Source organism: Hemiscyllium ocellatum, chromosome 1, assembly GCF_020745735.1.
Source record: "Hemiscyllium ocellatum isolate sHemOce1 chromosome 1, sHemOce1.pat.X.cur, whole genome shotgun sequence".
NCBI lineage: Eukaryota > Metazoa > Chordata > Chondrichthyes > Orectolobiformes > Hemiscylliidae > Hemiscyllium > Hemiscyllium ocellatum.
The window spans coordinates 147,766,008-147,785,026 of NC_083401.1; the positions used below are offsets into that span (position 1 = coordinate 147,766,008).

Below are 19,019 nucleotides of genomic sequence, written 5' to 3' on the forward strand. Positions count from 1 at the left end.
TTAGCTGACAACAATTCTGGGTTTGACATATAAGATTCTTCTTTGATGTGCCAACCATTTTGGCTGACCAAATCTCAGCTACCTCAGATTTCCTCCCCACATTCTAGATAGTCCTAACGGAACTTTACAGGAATGAGTGAGGGAAAGTATGGATTGAGTGAGGTCAAATGGAGCACCTCCAGCAAACAGGATCACCTATTAACTTTTTATGTTGTACTTTCTTTAAAGCTTCTCTCTAAGTAAATTAAGTGCATATCTTCAACAAGGAGTAAGTGATATGCACACTAATTAGAAAGATGTGTTCACTCTCATGGATTTTACTCATGTCTTTGAGGGAAGATTACACATTCATGTGAGAGAGTCACATTATAAATCATTGATTGTGCAGAATTATTAACTGACAGCCCCAACTATCGGAAATTATTATGTCCTTTAATCATTCAGTGGCCCAGGTGTCAGGAACATGAGGTATTACAACTTTTACTCACAGCAGAAGTCTTCCTTGGTTGTATTCACTGTATGGATGTACATCATGATGTAAAAAATGGAAAAATTATGGAAGTATTCAAGTTGTGGCAATATCTGTGGAGAGGAACAGGGTTAACATTTCACGCCTCTAATCTTTCATTGAAACCAGGAAAAAAAAAGCCATGTCAAAAATAGATGGGACAAGGATAAATCAAGGATTGTGTTAGGAAGACTACATGACAGAAGAGTTTATCTCCCAGGCCCAAGGGAACAGCGATGGGGTAAGAAGAGAAATGAAAGCTGCACCTAGAGCAGATGTGCTGTTCAAGGAAGGAAAACAAATAAAACAAGAAAAGAAAAAGAATCAGAAAGAGGGCAGAGAATATGCTCTGCAATTGTTGAACTCAGTGTAAGGTTTGGAAGGTTATAAAATACCCAATGAAAAGGTGAGACTGATATAGTCATTGATGTACCAGAAAATGAAAAGATAGGGTTGAAAAAAGAAATGTTCAACATATCCTACAAAAGGTCAAGCATTCTTCAGTGGCTTCATCAAATGGCTTTCCCTCCAGGGAGGGGAGAATTGATTTTAAAAAAGTATACAGTGTATTCATGATGTTCTGAATGAATCCTGCAGGCATTAAGCCTTATCTCCTTGGAAACAGATCTGTTTAACCCAATCATAGTCCTCAGTATGAAAGAAGAACTCACCAAACTGAAGATTTTGTCATCTAGGCCTTGACAAAATGGAATGGGTCAATTCAAAAGTGCAAGGAGGAGCCTACTATTTGTTGGAAATATGGCAAAGGATTTTCATTGGGCCATATCAATGATATTTTTCAGGAGCTCCTCCCTCCGGAGCAGGTACTATCTGCCAAAGTATGGTGACTGTTTCTAATACTACATCTGTTAAGATGGAATCCATACCAGAGCTTACCAACAGCCTCCCACCAGACTTTCACTTAAGGTGGGATGTATTTTTCATTTCCATAATTAAGCCTTTTTTTTCATTGTTGTCTCTTCTAATCCTAGAAGAATCGAATCCCAAGAAACATACTTAGCAGGTGCTAAATTTCCCCTTCACCTTACCTAAATGATTTTGTTTTGTTAATCCAGAAAATAAGTGTAAGATGACAGATCATGCAAAGGAACATCACAGATTTCATTTAGGGCTGAATAACTGAATTATTCTAAAATCAAAGGTAATTTAGATCTGAATTAGCTCATAATATTTTAATTCTGATTTTTATCTTTAGATGAACCTGGGGATGAGGTCCATCAATGGAAGTTTGTGTTCTGTCCTATCCCTCACAATTTTGGGTAAGTTTTTTTTTCCATAAATGTTCTGTACCAGCAGTCTGACTGTCAGTTATATAATGCAAATAACATTGTAGGCTTTATCATTAATACATGAATGCACTTGAAACTAGACTAAGAGATCACTTATATCATTTTACTTCATTTCACTTAGCATTATCAACAGAAAGATTATTAGCCTAATTATCTATGAAGCTAAATGCTGGAGATGAAAAATCAGTACTCCATTTTATAATTTAAGTAACATTGATGTATGGTAATTAAAATTAAAGCAGAGTTAAAATAACAGGAATTAAGGTATAGATGGCATTGGTTCAATCAGCAGAGTTCAAAGTGAATGTTTGTCATTTTCATATATTCTCCTTAGCACATTTTTAGGCTGACACCAAACTCATTCAACAACCAACTACTTGCCTAAAGATTGTACGTAGAGGAATGTAATAAGAACATCTGAAGCTTTAATATGTGAAGTCCACTGCTCAGAAAATAAGCTCCATATGTACATGGCCAAAAGGAACACAGAAATGGGAAATCTGATAATATGAAGTCAATGGCATGCTCTGATCTGATAATTAATTTGGAAGAGCTTTCAGAAAATATGAGTATATACATCATATGATTAATTGAACACTCTATCAAATATTGATCAACTAAAATTTAGAATATTGTGCATTGGGTATGAAAGAATTTTTGTAAAGTATGGAGAGCCCAGAGAATAGATAGCAGAGTGAAAGGGAGAGAAAATAATGGAATTTGACTTTGTTGATGAAAAGCTTGAAAGGAGACAAAGTCCAATTATCTAAACTAAAAGCAGGGTGTGGGTCAATGAACGACAGTACACAACTCAGGACATCGGTACAAGATGAATGTGAATTTAGAAATGTCATGCGCTAGCAAACTTGATCAAGTATTGATGTCACTTGATGTGACATTTGACATATAAGGAAGTATTACAAACAAGTCTAAGTTTGGAGTCCATATTAATGAGTTTAAGTACATAGACTTTAAATGATTTATTTGTTTTCTTTGAACAGTCTCCCAAAGTTGTGGCTTGCAGCAGCTCATGGCTGACAAAGAAACAATTGTGAAGATTTTGTCTTCAGGAAAGTGTAAGTTTAAACTACAAGGATCAAGTGAGGGGAGATATGCTACAAAGGGTGAAGCAAAGTATTAGGGAAGGGCAACAATTTGGCTAATGATTGTCAAAGTGTGATAAGAAGGAATAGACAATACAAATGTAAGGGTACTTCAGCAGAGGAGGCCAAAGATTGTAAACCTGGTTTTAAAAAAAGAGTATAGGGCCCTGTACCTGAATCCATGAAAAAATTATAATGAATAGGATGAATTCTTCACACAGACAGAGAGATATAGAATCTGTACAGTGTGGAAGCAGGTCATTCAGCCCATTGAGTCCACACCAACACTCTGAAGAGTATCCCATCCAGACCCATCCTCCTATCCCTGTTAACCCTGCATTTCCCATGTTTAATCGACCTTGCCTCTACATCCCTGCTCACTACTGGAAATTTAGCATGGCCAATCCACCTAACCCACATATCTTTGGTCTGTGGAAGGAAACTGGAATACCTGGAGGAAATCCAGGCAGACATGGGGAGAATGCAAAAACTGACAGTCGTCCGAGGGTGGAAGTGATCTCAAGTCCCTGGCACTGAGACAACAATGAGCCACCATTATGTGAGTGAGCCATTAAGCCACCATATCACATATACTTTGTGTGATTTGATAAGCATGACAGAAACATGGTTGAAAGGTGGCCAAGTCTAGCCTGATTGTTGAATTTATTTGTCATATTGGAACAACAGGATGTTAGAAAAAACATGCTGTGTAGCTTTGTTAATTAACTATGGCATTAACTCTGTAATTAATTTGAAGATCAAAATGTAGAATCAGTTTGGGTAGAGATAGAAAATAATAAAACTAAAAGTCACATATAAGAGTAGTTTAGAAGCACCATAATGGCGGTTACATTGTATGATAGAATACACAAGGATGAATTAAATAGGGCATGTAAGGAAAGTACTGCTTAATGATGGGTGACTTTAATCTACAATAAGATTGTTAGAATCAAATTGGCTTGGAGGTAAGGTAACCTGGAATGTGAAGTGATCGAGTGTTTTGGGGGTGATTTTTTAAAGAAGTATTTTCTAGAGCCAACAATGGAGCAGGCTATTGCTGACCTAGTAATGTATAAAGAAAGAAGATTAGTCAAGTAACTCATTGCAATAGAGCCTCCAGGAGATATCAATCACAATATGACAGAATTTCATGTTTAGTTTGAAATGGGGAAGTGTAAGTCTATGACTACTGAAAATATGCATGTGCCCAAGGCGAACACAAGAATGGGGATTCCTTTGAACTGAGGCCAGGGGTATGCTCTGATCTATTTACCATTTTAAATTTAAACAAAGGGCAGAGCTGGATAACGTGAACTGAGAAATTAAGTTTAAAGGTAAGACAATATATTGTGTTGGCAGACTTTTATGGAGACATTTAACAACTCAGAAAAAACTATATATGTCTGTGAGAGTTGAAAGAACACTGTATAATGCTGCAAAGATTAATCACAAATAAACAATTGGATAAACTTTAAGAACTAACAAAGAATGACTGAAAGGATTAAAAGGAGTCAGAAAGAGGTGTGTGAGAGAAGGCCATCTAGTAATGTGAATATAGCTAGTAAAAGTTCCTAGACATATTTGAACAGGAATGCTGTTCCTCTGAAGAGTAAGGTTTGAGCACAGCAGGTCAGGCAGCATCCAAGGAATAGGAAATTTGATGTTTCGGGCATAAGCCCTTCATCAGGTTCCTGATGAAGGGCTTATGCACGAAACGTCGAATTTCCTATTCCTTGGATGCTGCCTGACCTGCTGTGCTTTAACCAGCAACACATTTTCAACTGTGATCTCCAGCATCTGCAGACCTCATTTTTTACCCTCTGAAGAGTAACTCTGGGGAATTGAAAATGGCAAACAAAGAACTGGCAGGTATTTTCCACATGCGCTCACAGTAGAAGACTTAGAATACCTCGTAAAGATAATAGAAAATCGAGAGGTAACAGGGAGGAATGAACTTAAAACAATCACCAGGGAAACTATTGGGTTTAAAGGCTGACATATCTCCCTATGGATCTGATTCTTGGAAATTAGGTGAGTCCAATGAATCAAGTGTCAGTGGGGAAACTTTTAAGAGACAGTGATCATTGTAGAGTAAGATTCAGGATGCTGTTGGAGAATGACATGCAACAATTCAGAGTGAGAAATATCAATTAGCAGAGAGCTGACTTTAGGAGCCAGACAAAGCTGGAAAAGATTGATTGGAATAAGAGATTGGTGGGAAAAGTAGTAACTGAACCACCTTCAAGGAGCAGATCATTTGGTATGGTCAAGGTGTATTCCCTCTAATGGAGAAAGTAGGACAACTAAATCCAGAGTTGCCTGGATGACAAAAGAGGGAAAAACTAACATTAGAAAAAAAAACATGCTTATAATAGGTGTAATGCAAAAAAAAGAACAATTGAGAATCACCAGGAATGTGCAAGGTTGAGAGTGGAGATGAAAAAAATAATAAGAGAAGCAAAAAAGAATTATTATAAAGACTAGCAGCTAACAGAAGGGGAAATCCCAGAGGCTTCTATAGACATACAAACAGTAAGAGAATGATTAAAGGAGGAATAGGGCTGATTATAGACACATGGGGACAGGGGCATAGCCAATATGTTAAATGAATAATTTCTATTTGTCTTTACAAGAGAGAAGGAAGCTGCAAGGCCATGAAGACAGACAGGAAACTCTGTCACTAGAAGTGTTCAAAGTTAATAAGGAAGAAACCTTGGATAGACTGCTCGTACTTAAATTTGACAAGTAACTAGGAAACATTGAATGAACATTTAGATGAAATGAATCCAACAATTTTGAAGGAAGTGAGGGATGAAATTTTTGAAGGCACTGGCTTTCTTGTAGTCTTGACACCAAGGGGGTTTATGGCCTTGTTCAAGAAAGGCTTTAAGAATAATCCCAGCAATTACAGAATAATTAACTTAACTTCAGTGCTGGGGAAACTTCTCAAAACAATTATGCAAGATTAGCAATCACGTGGATTAAGTTGTGTTGATTAGGGACAATCAGCACAGATTTCTAAAGAGGAAATTGTTTAATGAGCTTTGCTGGAGTTTATTGAAGAGGCATCAGAAAAAAAATGATGAAGAAACCCTGTTGACTTGGTAAGATAGATTTCCAAAAGGCATTTGATGCAGTGCCTCACAACAGACTTGTGATGAAAGATATGGGTCATGGAATACAAGGATCACTAGCAACGTAGTTACAAAATGGCCTGAGTGATAGGAAATAGAGACTAATGGCCAATGGATAGTTTTCAGGCCAGAGAATGGTTTCTCATGGATTTCTGCAAGAGTTGATGGTGGGATCTTTGCTTTTCTTGGGACATGTTAATAAATTGGATTTTGGTGTACAGGGGCAGAATACACAAACTTGGAAGAATTGTAAAATGTGAGGAGGACAGTGTGGAACTCCAAAAGAATCTGGATAGGTTTGTGGAATGGGCAGTTCGGTTGTAGATGAAGTTCAATGCAGTGAAGTGTGAAGTGATGCACTTTGGCCAGAAAAGATTGAAAGACAATACAGAGTAGCAGTACAATCTAAAAGGGATATATGAGCAGAGTGACTTGGACATAAATGTGCACAGATTATTGAAGCTGGCAGAACATGTAGAGAGTGCAGTTAATGCAGCATACAGTGTCCTTGGTTTTATTAATAGAATACAAGAGCATAGGCATTGGGTGTGATGTTGAACTTGTACAAGACACTTGTTAGACCTCAGCTGGAGTATTGTGTGAGATGTGGGTGTTATCTTATAGGAAAGATGTGAATACATTGGAGGGAATGCAGAAGCAATTTACAAGAATGGTTCCAGGAATGAAAAAGGTAATCTATGAGGATAGATTGAAGAAGTTGGGAACATTGTCCATGGAGAGAAGGCTGAGAGGAAATTTCATTGAGGTTTTCAAAATCATGGGTGGGCTGGACAGTGCAAATAATGAGAAGCTGTTCCCATGCATAAAAGAAAAAAGAATGAGAGGGCATTGATTTAAAGTGATGTGCAAACAAACCAAAGGTGATGTGAGAAAGATATTCTTATCCAGCAGGTAGTTAGGGTCTGGCATGCACTGACCAGAAATCTGATGGGGATAGATTCAATTGAAGCTTTCAAGAGGGCATTGGATGTTCATTCAAATAGAAGTGGAGTGTGTCGATGTGAAAAAAGGCAGGAGATTGGGACTAGGGAATAGAACTGGTGCAGGCACAATGGGCCAATTGACCTTCTGCACTGTAACAATTCTGTGGTTGCAAAATGTCAAATGTAAAACTTTTTATTTAAGAAGGAAGGAGGCAGAAAATCTAATGTCTGACATGGGGAAAATGCTACAATCCATTAATAAGCAATTAATAGAAAGATACTTAGATAACCAAAAAGCGATTAGGAAGAGCCAACATGATTTTGTGAAATGGAAACTTAATTAACTAATCTATTAAAGACTTTTGACAAAGTAACATCCATTGTTTATTGAGGGAAACCCATAGATGTTATGAATACTGATTTCCACATGGTTTTTGATAAGGTGTCGTCTCATGAGTTGCTGCACAAGATAAGAGAAGATGGTTTAAGGCAGGACTTTACCACCTGAGTGGGGTTGCGAGTTGAAACTTTAGGGTTGTGAGCTTTGATGCAGCAATAACTGCTGGGGAACTTTGACAGACTGTACTCTCACTCTAACGGAACCTCTGCTTTCACGGCATCATCCCAAACCACAATTCTCACCAATTGCTGCACCATTTTCAAGCCTCAAAGTGAGACCACAGTGGGAACAAAATTAGGAGTCACTGGTGTTGGAAGTAATATATTTGCAAGGGCAAAGGAATGGTTAGCTATAAGAAGCAGGAAGTAGGGATAAATGGATCTTTTTTGATTTGGCAAGTTGTAACAAAGGAAGTGTCCTAAGGATTATTGTTGGGGCCTTAACTATTTACAATCAATATCAATGAAATTACATCAAGATAATTAGGAAAGTAAATTGTCAAGAGGAGGTAAATTGTCTGCAAAGGGACATAGAGAGCTGAAGCAAGTTGGCAAACATTTGATAGATGGTATTTAACATGGGTAAATGTGTTTTCCTCCACTTTATGAATGGAGCCATGGTTTAAGAAAAAAAATCTCCTATTTCAATCTAAGGGACACCACCATGATGAGAAATTTTTGTGGAATCTTTTACTGTAACTTTTTTCAATATGTATCAAATACATCCGATCATAGTGCATGGTATCATTTTAAAGAAGGTAAAGTTGGCTTTCCTCATAATATTATCCTGCGTGATAGAAACAGTGCCTCCTACAATTATTTTCTCATGAGTTTTGCATTACTGTTCTAAGTTTTTCCTGAACTAATACTGTTTGAAAGCAAAAGTATGTTTAGAATTTCAAAATATTGGAACACTTAAAAACTGTTAATTCTAGAATTCAACTATGTGCTTTATTTCATTTTCAGTAATCCAGTGCTCAGCAGCTATGGACATTTTATTGCTGATGGATGGATCCTATAGCATAGGGAAAGGAAGCTTTGAGCGGTCAAAGCATTTTGCTGCCAAACTCTGTGATATTCTTGACATTAATCCTGACCGGGTAAGAGTGAATGAATGAAATAAAATTAGTTGGAAAATTGAAGCATCATGTTTATTCTAAATCCAGGTTGATTTGTTAAAGCACCTGGTATGCATTTCTACACAAAAAGCCATCACCCTAAATATGCGGGTTAGATCACAGCTAGTGTATTTTATCTATTATACTTACATAAATCTGAAACAAACAGTTACTGCCCTTTCTTACTGCTATCCCTCAATTTCAGATTTAAGTTTAGCAACTGACATGCACTGTTTATTACATGTAACATCCAGGTCTTAAACTAGATATTCCACAGTCATTTATAAGGCATTTATCATGTTAGTGATTTCAAGTTTTCCTGGGTCTTTTGTTATCTGGACATTTTTTTTGTTATCAGGTTTAATACTGCTCTCTTTTGCAGCCTAATCCTTCCTTCATTTGCCTTGTAGCTACCTTTACCCACCCCTTCCATATGCTCATACTCCAGTCCAATTACTCTTGCATCATCCTCCTCCCCTGGGGCAGGGCCTTGGTGAGTCCACATTGATACAGTTTCGGTCTCCTTGCTTGATAAAGTATTTAACTGAGCAGTTTAGAGAAAGTTCACTTGAATCAGTTCGGAGATGAAAGTATTATGAAGGAAGGACGAACAGGCCATTATGTTTGAGGTTTAGAAGATTGAGTGATCTCATAGATTCATATAGAATGCTGATGGGACTTGGTGCGGTGGCCAAGGAGATGATGTAACCACTTGAGGAGAGACAAGAGCCTGGGGAGAGGATTTTAAATGTCTCCATTTTTAAGATGGAGATGAGGATAATTGGCTTCTGTCTGAGGGTGTTTGTCTGTGAAAGTTAATTCAGGTTTGAGCAACAGCTTTCCTGACAAGAATGCTATCAACTAATATAAGCTAGTAAGAGATGGTCTGAAAAATGTATTTCAGATGTGTTTCAGTTGAGTACATAGAAAAACATAATTTTATCTCAAAGTCTCGCAACGCAAGGAGAAAAAGCTCTAGTTCAAACAAATTCAATCAACTTTATTTTAAACTGAAGTGAGTTAGCCTGTGGCAATACTTAATGTGCTTTAAACTCAAAATTCAGCATATGTTCATTTTACTGTGCAAAAGACTACATTTGTCAGAAAATTAAATTTATATGTTTTGTAAATCAAGTACATCTGATATGTTGGACTTTGTTTGAAAAGACAGCTTTAGCAAGACTGATTAAAACTTAAACCAGATCAACTTGTACAAAAATTATGCACTTAAATGCCGTAGCACAATAAGAATGGCTAAGGTCATGAATCTGTCTTTGTTCAAGTTTCATTCTGCACCATGCTAAAGGCAAGATTTCATCTCAAATAGATTCGTATAGGAGTGATCCAGTTCAGTTCAAAACCAAAAGTAGAATTTGGGTTAGGAACCTATCCCACAAGACAAGAAACAAAAGAAGCTATCAAAAAAATTTTCTTCAGGTAAGTATGGCCACTGCATAACTTGTAGAAAGTAGCACCTCTTTACCTAGGCAACATTCCTGGGAGATAGAACTATAACTTTTTAATGAATTCCAAACTTCAACAGTTATCTTAAAGAGTTAACCTGTTGTTTTCTCTTCATATTTCATGTAGGGGTGGTGGCACAGAGATTGGCGCTGCAGTAAAGTATGTGCTACATAAAGGGTTTCATGGAGGACGGCAAGGTGTCCTGAAGGTCATTGTAATTCTTACAGATGGTAAATCACAAGATAACGCAACCGTGCCTTTGAGATTTGCTAAGAACAGTGGAATGACAGTATTTGCTGTGGGAGTCAAGCATCCAGGGTAAGAATAATAGTGCTGAGAGAGAGGTGTGATATTTTATGTGTAGACAACATTTGCTACATGGTTCTTCACTAGTTGCTTATGGTGTCATCCATAGGTGGAAAGAACTGGCTAGTTTAGCTAGCATGCCCAGTGAGATGCATGTGTTCTATGCAGCACACTATAATGATGCTGTTAATGGTTTGTATACTACATTGACACAGTCTACAGTCTGCTCTGATGTACATCCAGGTAGGTAACATTGGTTTTAATTCTCTTTCTGAAACAATGCAGTAAATCTCTATAGGTGGTTGACATATCCAGAAATATTTCCGGTTAATTTCCGAATTTTGCACTCCCATTGGATACCTGGTGTGCACATTGCATGATTTTCCATTTAGTTTAAATGTTCATTGTGCAGTCAGATTTCCAAAAGGTTGGACCACTAGATATTCCTTGAGAAGAGGAAACTCTGCCTTCATGTAGAGGATACCCTCTGTTGTATAGTGTGGCATTGTCATTGTTCTGAATGAAAGATCTATCAACACAAGTCTCGGCATCCAAGAAGTGCAGTGAGCCATCAGCAGCTGAATTGTATCCAACCCCAATCTACAACCTCATGCCCAACATATTCCCTCTCTATAGTTGCCACTAGGTCAGCTGATCAATCCTGGCTCAATAAAACTTATGGGTGGTGGCTGGGGGAGTTATTCCATGTTGGTAAGAAATATAGCTGGAAAAGCGCAGCAGGTCAGGCAGCATCCTGCTGCACTTTTCCATCAACACATTTTCAGCTCTGATCTCCAGCATCTGCAGTCCTCACTTTCTCCTGGTAAGAAATGTAACAAGTTTCTTCATGAATGAATTAAAAAAGAATAGCTGGGAAACCACAACTAATCGATCAAATCTAAGCTCTGCAGTTCTGCATCAACCCATCATGAATAGTGGTGGACAATTAAACAACTCACCGGGGGAGGAGGAGGCTCAACAAATATCCACATCTACCCCCCAGCACGTCAGTGGACTGAGACAATACTAAAGTGTTTGCAACTACTTTTGGAGGAAGTGCCAAGTACCTCCTACTGAGGTAAAAAGTGAGGTCTGCAGATGCTGGAGATCAGAGCTGAAAATGTGTTGCTGGTTAAAGCACAGCAGGTTAGGCAGCATCCAAGGAACAGGAAATTCGACGTTTCGGGCCAGAGCCCTTCAAGGGCCCGAAACATCGAATTTCCTGTTCCTTGGATGCTGCCTAACCTGCTGTGCTTTAACCAGCAACACATTTTCACCTCCTACTGAGGTACCCAACATTACAGATACCAATCTTCAACCAATTCCAATTCACTCTATGTGATATCAAGAAATGGTTGGAGGCACTGAATATTGCAAACGTTATAGGCCCTGAAACCATTCTGGCAATTATACTGAAGAGATATGCTCCAGAACTTGCCGCTCCCCTAGCCAACCTGTTTCATTGCAGCTACAACACTGGCATATATCTGACAATGTGGAAAATTGTCCAGGTATGTTCTATAGACAAAAAAGCAGGACAAATCCAACCCAGCCAATGACTGCTCAATCATTCTACCCTCCATCATCAGTAAATTGATGGAAGGTGTCATCAACAGTGCTATCAAGCTGTATTTTTCTTATCAGTAACCTGCTCATTGATGCTCAGCTTGGGTTCTGCAAGGGCCACTCAGCTCCTGACCTCATTACAGCTTTGGTTCTAACATGAACTAGAGATGTTTTCATCCAAAGATAAGGTAAGAGTGATAGTCCTTGACATCAAGTCCACATATGACCAAATGTGGTATCAAGGAGCCCTATCAAAATTGGAATCAATGGGAATTGGGGGAAAACTCTCCAGTGGTTAGGGTCATACCCGGCAAGTAGAAAAATGATTGTGGTTGTTGGCGATCAGACATCTCAGTTCCAGGACATTCCCACAGGAGTTCTTCAGAGTAATGTCCTAAGTCCAACCATCTTTAGCTGCTTCATCAATGACTCCTCTAGAAGGTCAGATTGCAAAATGTTCAGCACCATTCATAGCTCCTTAGATATTGAAACAGCCCATGTTCAAATGCAACAAAATATGGAGTATATCAAGAATTGGGCTGGCATGTGGCAAGCAACATTCTTGCCGGACAAATACCAGATGATGACTATTTCCAACAAGAGATAATCCAATCATTGTCCTCTGACATTCAATAACATAACCATCACTGAATTCCCCACTATCAACATCCTGGTGGTTATGATTAACCAGAAACTCAACTGAACTTGCCATAAAAATACAGGGCAAATGCTAGAAATGTGTTTGGAGTATCTCAATTCCTGATTCCCTGAGGCCTGTCCATCATGTACAAGGTACAAGCCAGGATTGTGAATAAATAATCTCCACTTGCTTGGATGTGCACAGCTCCAAAGACATGCACGCAGCTTGACACTATGCAGGGCAATACAGCCAACTTAACTAACATCACATCCACAAACATTTGGTTCTTCCACCACTGATGTTAGATTTACAGGATACACTGCAGAAAGTCACCATGGCTTTTTAGACTACACCTTCCAAACACACAACTGCTATCATTTAGAGGACAAGAGCAGCAGATACATAGAATACCCACCAGCTGCAAGTTCCCCTCCAAGCAACCCAACGTCCTTGCATGTGACTGGGTCAAAGCCCTGGAAATCCCTCCCCAATAACATTATGCAGATGGAGGATGTTCAAGAATGCAACTCATTACCACCTTCTCCAGGGCAGCTAAGGATGGGCAACAAATGCTTGCCCAGCCTGTGAAGTCCATGTTGCATGATTGAATTAATGCAAAAAAAAACTGCCTGCTGAGTTCACCTTTGTCCATTACCCCCACTCTCTGCATTCCTCATCCCGTGAGAAGAAATAGAGACAACTTGCTGCAGAATCCTCTCTGAATTAGGCTTCGACTGATGGCCCTTACAACACAGGGATGAAATGCTTGCCAGTGTGCTGTCTAATCACTCTTAAGGAGCTGATTGATAAGTGATCCAGTGATTATCTCACAGTGAGAGTTTTGTGTTAGCCACCACCCAATATCTCACTCCCAGACTTAGAAAAATATAGGAAAATATTGACCATATTTGCAAACTTGCAAACATTCAGGTTCTTGTTCCATTACAATCGTAACACAGGTTTCAGAGGAAGAATTATGCAAAATGACCAGATCAATTTCAGTCGTTTTTCATCCAATGGAACTAAGATTAACTTGGTGACTCTGATATCCAAACAGAAGAAACAATGATTGATTTTGCAGATACCTTTTGCTTTTAATGATTTTTTTTATGGGTTTGGAGCAGGGAATTAAAGGAGTTGTACTGGAATCAGATGACTTGTAGGAGGTGGACAAAATAGGATTGCTGGAATGGAATCGAGATGTTGGAGGGAGCCGGATAATTTGGTCTTTTCAATTTTTAAATATATACTCCATTTTGAATGAAGATACCTGTGTCACTGTGAATTATCTTTCAAGACCTTTAAAATTCACAAGGAAATGTAGAAACATTTAATTCAGTCGCATTTGGTCCTCTGATTTTGCAGCCTGCAAGGTGGTATCACAGTTTTGCCAGAGAACTACAGTCAATGCTGAGAAGAAATACCTTGGAAGACATATTTGCTGGAAAGGCAACATTGACGGCCTGAAAGGACATGGAAAACCAATGGCTACCTTCTGTCCTTCCTACACGTCAGTTTGTTGAATACTTAATAACAGTAGATGCTTTCAAGAATTTGATTATTTCACCAGAACTTGATTTCATCAATCGTCATCCTGCTAACCCATGAACAGGACAGCTGATGGAAGGGATGGTGGCTAGGAATCAAAACAGTGTCTAAGTGCATGTATGCATGTACGCATCTAATCACAGAAATACACACATATCATGGAATTGTTCCCAAGTATTGCTCTAGTTCTACACATCTTACCTTTGGTTGCTATGTGCAGTAATATCCGTTGGGAGAATCTTTTGGAAAACATTTACAGTGACTTGAGCCTAGATATTTATTCCCAAGGGGAATGGGTGTAGAGGAAGAACAGGAGTATTTGGCAACACAAACCCAAACTTTAGAATGGCTTCTCAAACATTTTGATGTAAGGGGCAGGCTGGATTAGGAGGCAGGTCAGCTGACCTGGAAAGACCTGACGAGGATGTCAATGTGATGGCAGTATGGGGAATAAAAAAAAACCTGCTTGGAGGTTCCCACACTGTGTTGAAAACTTAAAAATAGAGATTAAACCATCTTTCCTGTTCTGATACCTCACAGCTCTTATTACCCATGTCATCTAATTCCTAGTACTTATCCCCTTGTCCCCCATACCCTCCTTATCAATCTATGCCCCACTGCTGACCACCAGTTCTTTATAGTTTCTATGTCAACTTGGTGCTAACCCATGCCAAGTCTTGACCCTACCTACTACCTTTGTCCTTTTACCAACCCCACCAACTCACTCAGTATTCACTAGAAGCAGATCTCAGGACTTGTGCACAGAAAAGAAAAATTAATGTTCTAATGAAGTAGGTGTATTGCAGAGTTTACTTTATTGCAAAGAAACAGTTACTCATAGAAACATTTCTACTGCGTTTAAATTCCTTCATTTCAATAAAGCCTTTATGAAAACAAATATTTTGTTCAAGTGGAACAAATATTGAAAATTACAGTCCACATCAAGGAATCCAAAGCTGCTTGTAGCTGTCAATCGAATGTTGAAGGGGAGACACTAAACTGTGATACCTGCTCTTTGTGAAACCAATCCAGTAATATAGATCATCGGGCTAGTATCAATACATTGGAAGAGAAAACCATTTTTTTCTGAACACTCCAGACCTTTTTTCCAAATATAAAATGGCAAGAGTTTTAAAAGCATTGACCGTTTAAGCGTATCCCTTTGACAGTGTCAATGAGTTTATGCATTTCTTCTGTACAGGCATGTAGCAATCCTAAAGGACACCCCAACTTCTCCTAAATGATACTTTATCTCCATTAAAGGACAGATTACTTCTCCTCAAAGGCATCCCAGATCCAGATCCAAAGAGATACCTTGCCCCTTTGTAAAGGTACACTGACTGTCCAAGTGAATCCATGAGGTTTAGACTTGCACTGTTTAGGGTTCTGACAGTTATCAAACTTAAGCAGAAACAGGAAGCAGCTGATGCTTTAAGCAGTCAGCTGCCTCCATTAACTATAGATCCTCAAGTCCAAACTAAATCCTTTGAAAGTGGGAATTGCTGTGTGCTCATGGTTGAAACTTAGGAGTTCTGAGAGCTTTGATTATTTTCACTATGTTGGAGCGTTTGTTTGATGCAATAAAAATCTGGTCCTTAATGTCAGTTCTGTCAGGTATACGATCTAAATTACTGTTGTTGGGAATTCAGTTTTATCAATCATTAGTTAAATTTCAGATGATTGATTTATTGAATAATTACTCATTTGAAATGGGAGTGCTATCACAATAAAGAGATGAATATGTAAATTACCTTGTAAAGACTATTACGCTGTAGCAGTTTTTTTAAATGACCCCAGAGAAATGTGGATGCTTGATTTTAATATGGATATTTTCAATCCATTTAGCTGGAAAAGGACATACAGTCAGATTCAAACTCGCTGCATCCGCACCCTGTGTCCAGGTAAATTGAAGTGTCTGGAATTTCTGCAGGAATTTTTCAAAATTAAATCAAGAAACGTTTGAGCCTGTGTGGAACTATGACCTTAACTAATATGAGCATCATGTTTATTACTGTTTTATATGTTTTCATTACTTTTATCTTTTGTTTATGGGAGAATGCTCTTTATGGCATGATGATGTTGCAACTACTGATTAAATGTTGCACAAATATGCCCAGAGTACCTTTTTCTTTATTTCTCAGGGAATTGACTAGCATGAGCTTGATCCCCAGGATTGTATTATCCTAAGTACAGATCCTATGCATAGCCCTGCTTACCCTAACCCCCTGGCTATAAAGTTAAGGGAGCCTGGCGAATATGGACATGGTGATTCACAGGCTGAAGGTGAGAATTCTGCTCTTCAAGAACCTCAGAGACCTGCTGGCCAGGCAGAGGTCACCCAAGCAGCCCTCTAGTGCTTAGGGACAAGGGCATGTGTGATTTGTTCAGCTTTTGGGAATGAGGCTAGGTGCAAAGCTGGCAGGGGCATGCGGAGTACAGTAAGCTGGGCTTTGAGAGGCAATGGCTAGAGATCAACCTGGAGAGGGTTTCTGACATCCCCATTTGGTCTTGGGAGATAGGGCCTACTAACTGTCTACCTCTAGTGTGGAGAAATCTGCCAGGCTGACAGTCTGGCATGTGCCTCTGATTAAATCCCTGAGGATCCAAGTTGAGGAATTTAAGAGAGCCTGTGTGAGGACCTGACTTGGCTGACTGGTTGATGGACTACTCAGTGCTACCTCTAATAAGACTAAGTGAGACAGATGAATGGCAGTTGGCGAGCAGACCACCCACTGGATTTACTGAGCTTCCTGCCTTAAAACCCACTGCTGGGTGAGCATAAAATCCAGCCATTCATTCCAGCAACTCAACTTGAAAGAGAATGAAGAATTTCTCACTTGATTATAATGAGATTAACAAGGATATTGGAGGGAAGGAAATACTTGGTACAGTATTCATTAGAACAGATGAATGTCAACATTGGGCCAGTTTAATCTTCTGCTCCTAGTTATCTCCACTGCAGTATCTTCAGGAGATGTTTAATAGCGGGCAGAAGGGAAAACAGTAACAGTGGATGGGGAAACCTCAGACTGCCCAAGTACAGTCACTTTCAGAGCTGTGGACACTGGAAACAGAATACTCTCTCTTGGCTGGAGAAAATGTGAGCTATTGGGTGTCCCAAAAAAAAGGTCTCTTTGGTGACCAGGAAATATTTTATGCAAGAGACAACTTTATGCAGATGGTAGAAAATGAAAATACCAGTAATTTTGATAAATTCCTTTATTTTAAACAAGCCAGCCATTTAATGCATGTCTGAAATTACCAAAATATTTGCTAAACCATCCTTCTAATCTCTTCATATAGAATCACAAATATGAAATGTGATTTACCTTATCAGTGTATTGTTACAGATCCCTGTGATTCAGGTCCATGTCGTAATGGAGGAACCTGTGTTTCAGAGACCGTGGATGAGTACAGCTGCTTGTGTCCCCTGGGATATGGAGGGGATAAACATTGTAGTAAGTATCTCTTATAAGATCATAGAATCCGAGAATCATAGAATCCCTACAGTGTGGAAACAGGCCCTTCGGCCCAACAGGTCCCACCCAAACCTATTCCCCATGACTCTATCTTTACCCCTGAATAATGCACCTAACCTACACATCCCAGGGCCAATTCACCTAACCTGCACACCTTTGGATTGTGGGAGGAAACCGGAGCACCTAGAGGAAACCCATGCAGACACGGGCGGCACGGTGGCACAGTGGTTAGCACTGCTGCCTCACAGCGCCTGTAGACCCGGGTTCAATTCCCGACTCAGGTGACTGACTGTGTGGAGTTTGCACGTTCTCCCCGTGTCTGCGTGGGTTTCCTCCGGGTGCTCCGGTTTCCTCCCACAGTCCAAAGATGTGCGGGTCAGGTGAATTGGCCAAGCTAAATTGCCCGTAGTGTTAGGTAAGGGGTAAATGTAGGGGTATGGGTGGGTTGCGCTTCGGCGGGTCGGTGTGGACTTGTTGGGCCGAAGGGCCTGTTTCCACACTGTAAGTCTAAGTCTAAGTCTAAGTCTAAGTCTAAGTCTAAAATGCAAACTCCACACAGACACAGTCACCTAAGGCTGGAATCAAGCCCAGGTCCCTGGTGTTTTGAGGCAGCAATGCTAACCACTGAGCCACTGTGCCACCCAATCTAGCCTGCTCTACCACTCAAAAGAGAATATGGTTATGGTCTCAAGGCTAATTACCAATCTGTTCCCCTGTGGCCCTTAATTCTCTTACCTATCAAAATCTACACAACTGCCTTAAATAAGTTCACAATACTAAACTCATTATTTTCTGAGGATGAGAATTTTACAAACCATCAACAAAAATCCTCCAAGGAGAAAAAGAAACTCAAATTCTAGTCTCCCACAAAAGTAGTAAATTCATTTAAATAATTATATAAACTGTAACTTGCTTTCCATAAATGTAGGTAGCTTTCTCATTTATAAAAATGCTTTGAAGATTTTGAAACAAAAGATTTTATTTTCAATTATGTTACTTGTTTACGATTCAAATACAAAAGCATAATGAAATAAGGTAGCAGATAACACCAGAAAAATGGGACAATTGGACATGTTTCCGGGGAGAAATTGGATTGAAGGATGAAATGAAAGAATTGGTAGATGGATCTGACCTCAAGAATAATGAGAAGTATGTTTTGATCCTTTTTTAATCTCTCCTCTTAAAAGTTCTTACTTCTCAGTCTGGAAATGATTCTGCATCTTCAAGCATTTTGGGCAGAATTTGAGTGTAAGTTGCCAAGGTTCAGGTTTGGGGCAGGGGTGATGCAAACTCTGCTCTTGTGTCAGAAAGCTGAAAGGATGCCACCCACCATGATCAGAATTAACCCCAGTGAGCTGAAAGTTGGATGAGAAATCAATGTGGAGCTATTGGGTAAATAATTTACAGATTTAAACAGGCAATTCCTTTAGAATAAGATTGTGGCTTTAACAGTCAGAGAACAGGTTCCCAAAACTGTACCGAACTTGCCAAGGGAGAACA

The 19,019-nt window shown here is 39.2% G+C and overlaps 1 protein-coding gene across 1 annotated transcript in view; it reads left to right on the forward strand.

Annotated features, from left to right (window-relative positions):
* The first annotated feature begins 704 nt into the window (after positions 1-704).
* LOC132818454 (von Willebrand factor A domain-containing protein 2-like) overlaps positions 705-19,019 on the forward strand; it is a 46,412-nt gene continuing 28,097 nt past the window's right edge. The window contains exons 1-10 of the mRNA XM_060829554.1: positions 705-749; positions 1,725-1,788; positions 2,820-2,894; positions 8,365-8,498; positions 9,844-9,953; positions 10,107-10,298; positions 10,396-10,529; positions 13,858-14,002; positions 15,886-15,941; positions 17,391-17,498. Coding sequence (XP_060685537.1) covers positions 705-749; positions 1,725-1,788; positions 2,820-2,894; positions 8,365-8,498; positions 9,844-9,953; positions 10,107-10,298; positions 10,396-10,529; positions 13,858-14,002; positions 15,886-15,941; positions 17,391-17,498 — 1,063 coding nt within the window. The remainder of the gene's footprint in view (positions 750-1,724; positions 1,789-2,819; positions 2,895-8,364; positions 8,499-9,843; positions 9,954-10,106; positions 10,299-10,395; positions 10,530-13,857; positions 14,003-15,885; positions 15,942-17,390; positions 17,499-19,019) is intronic.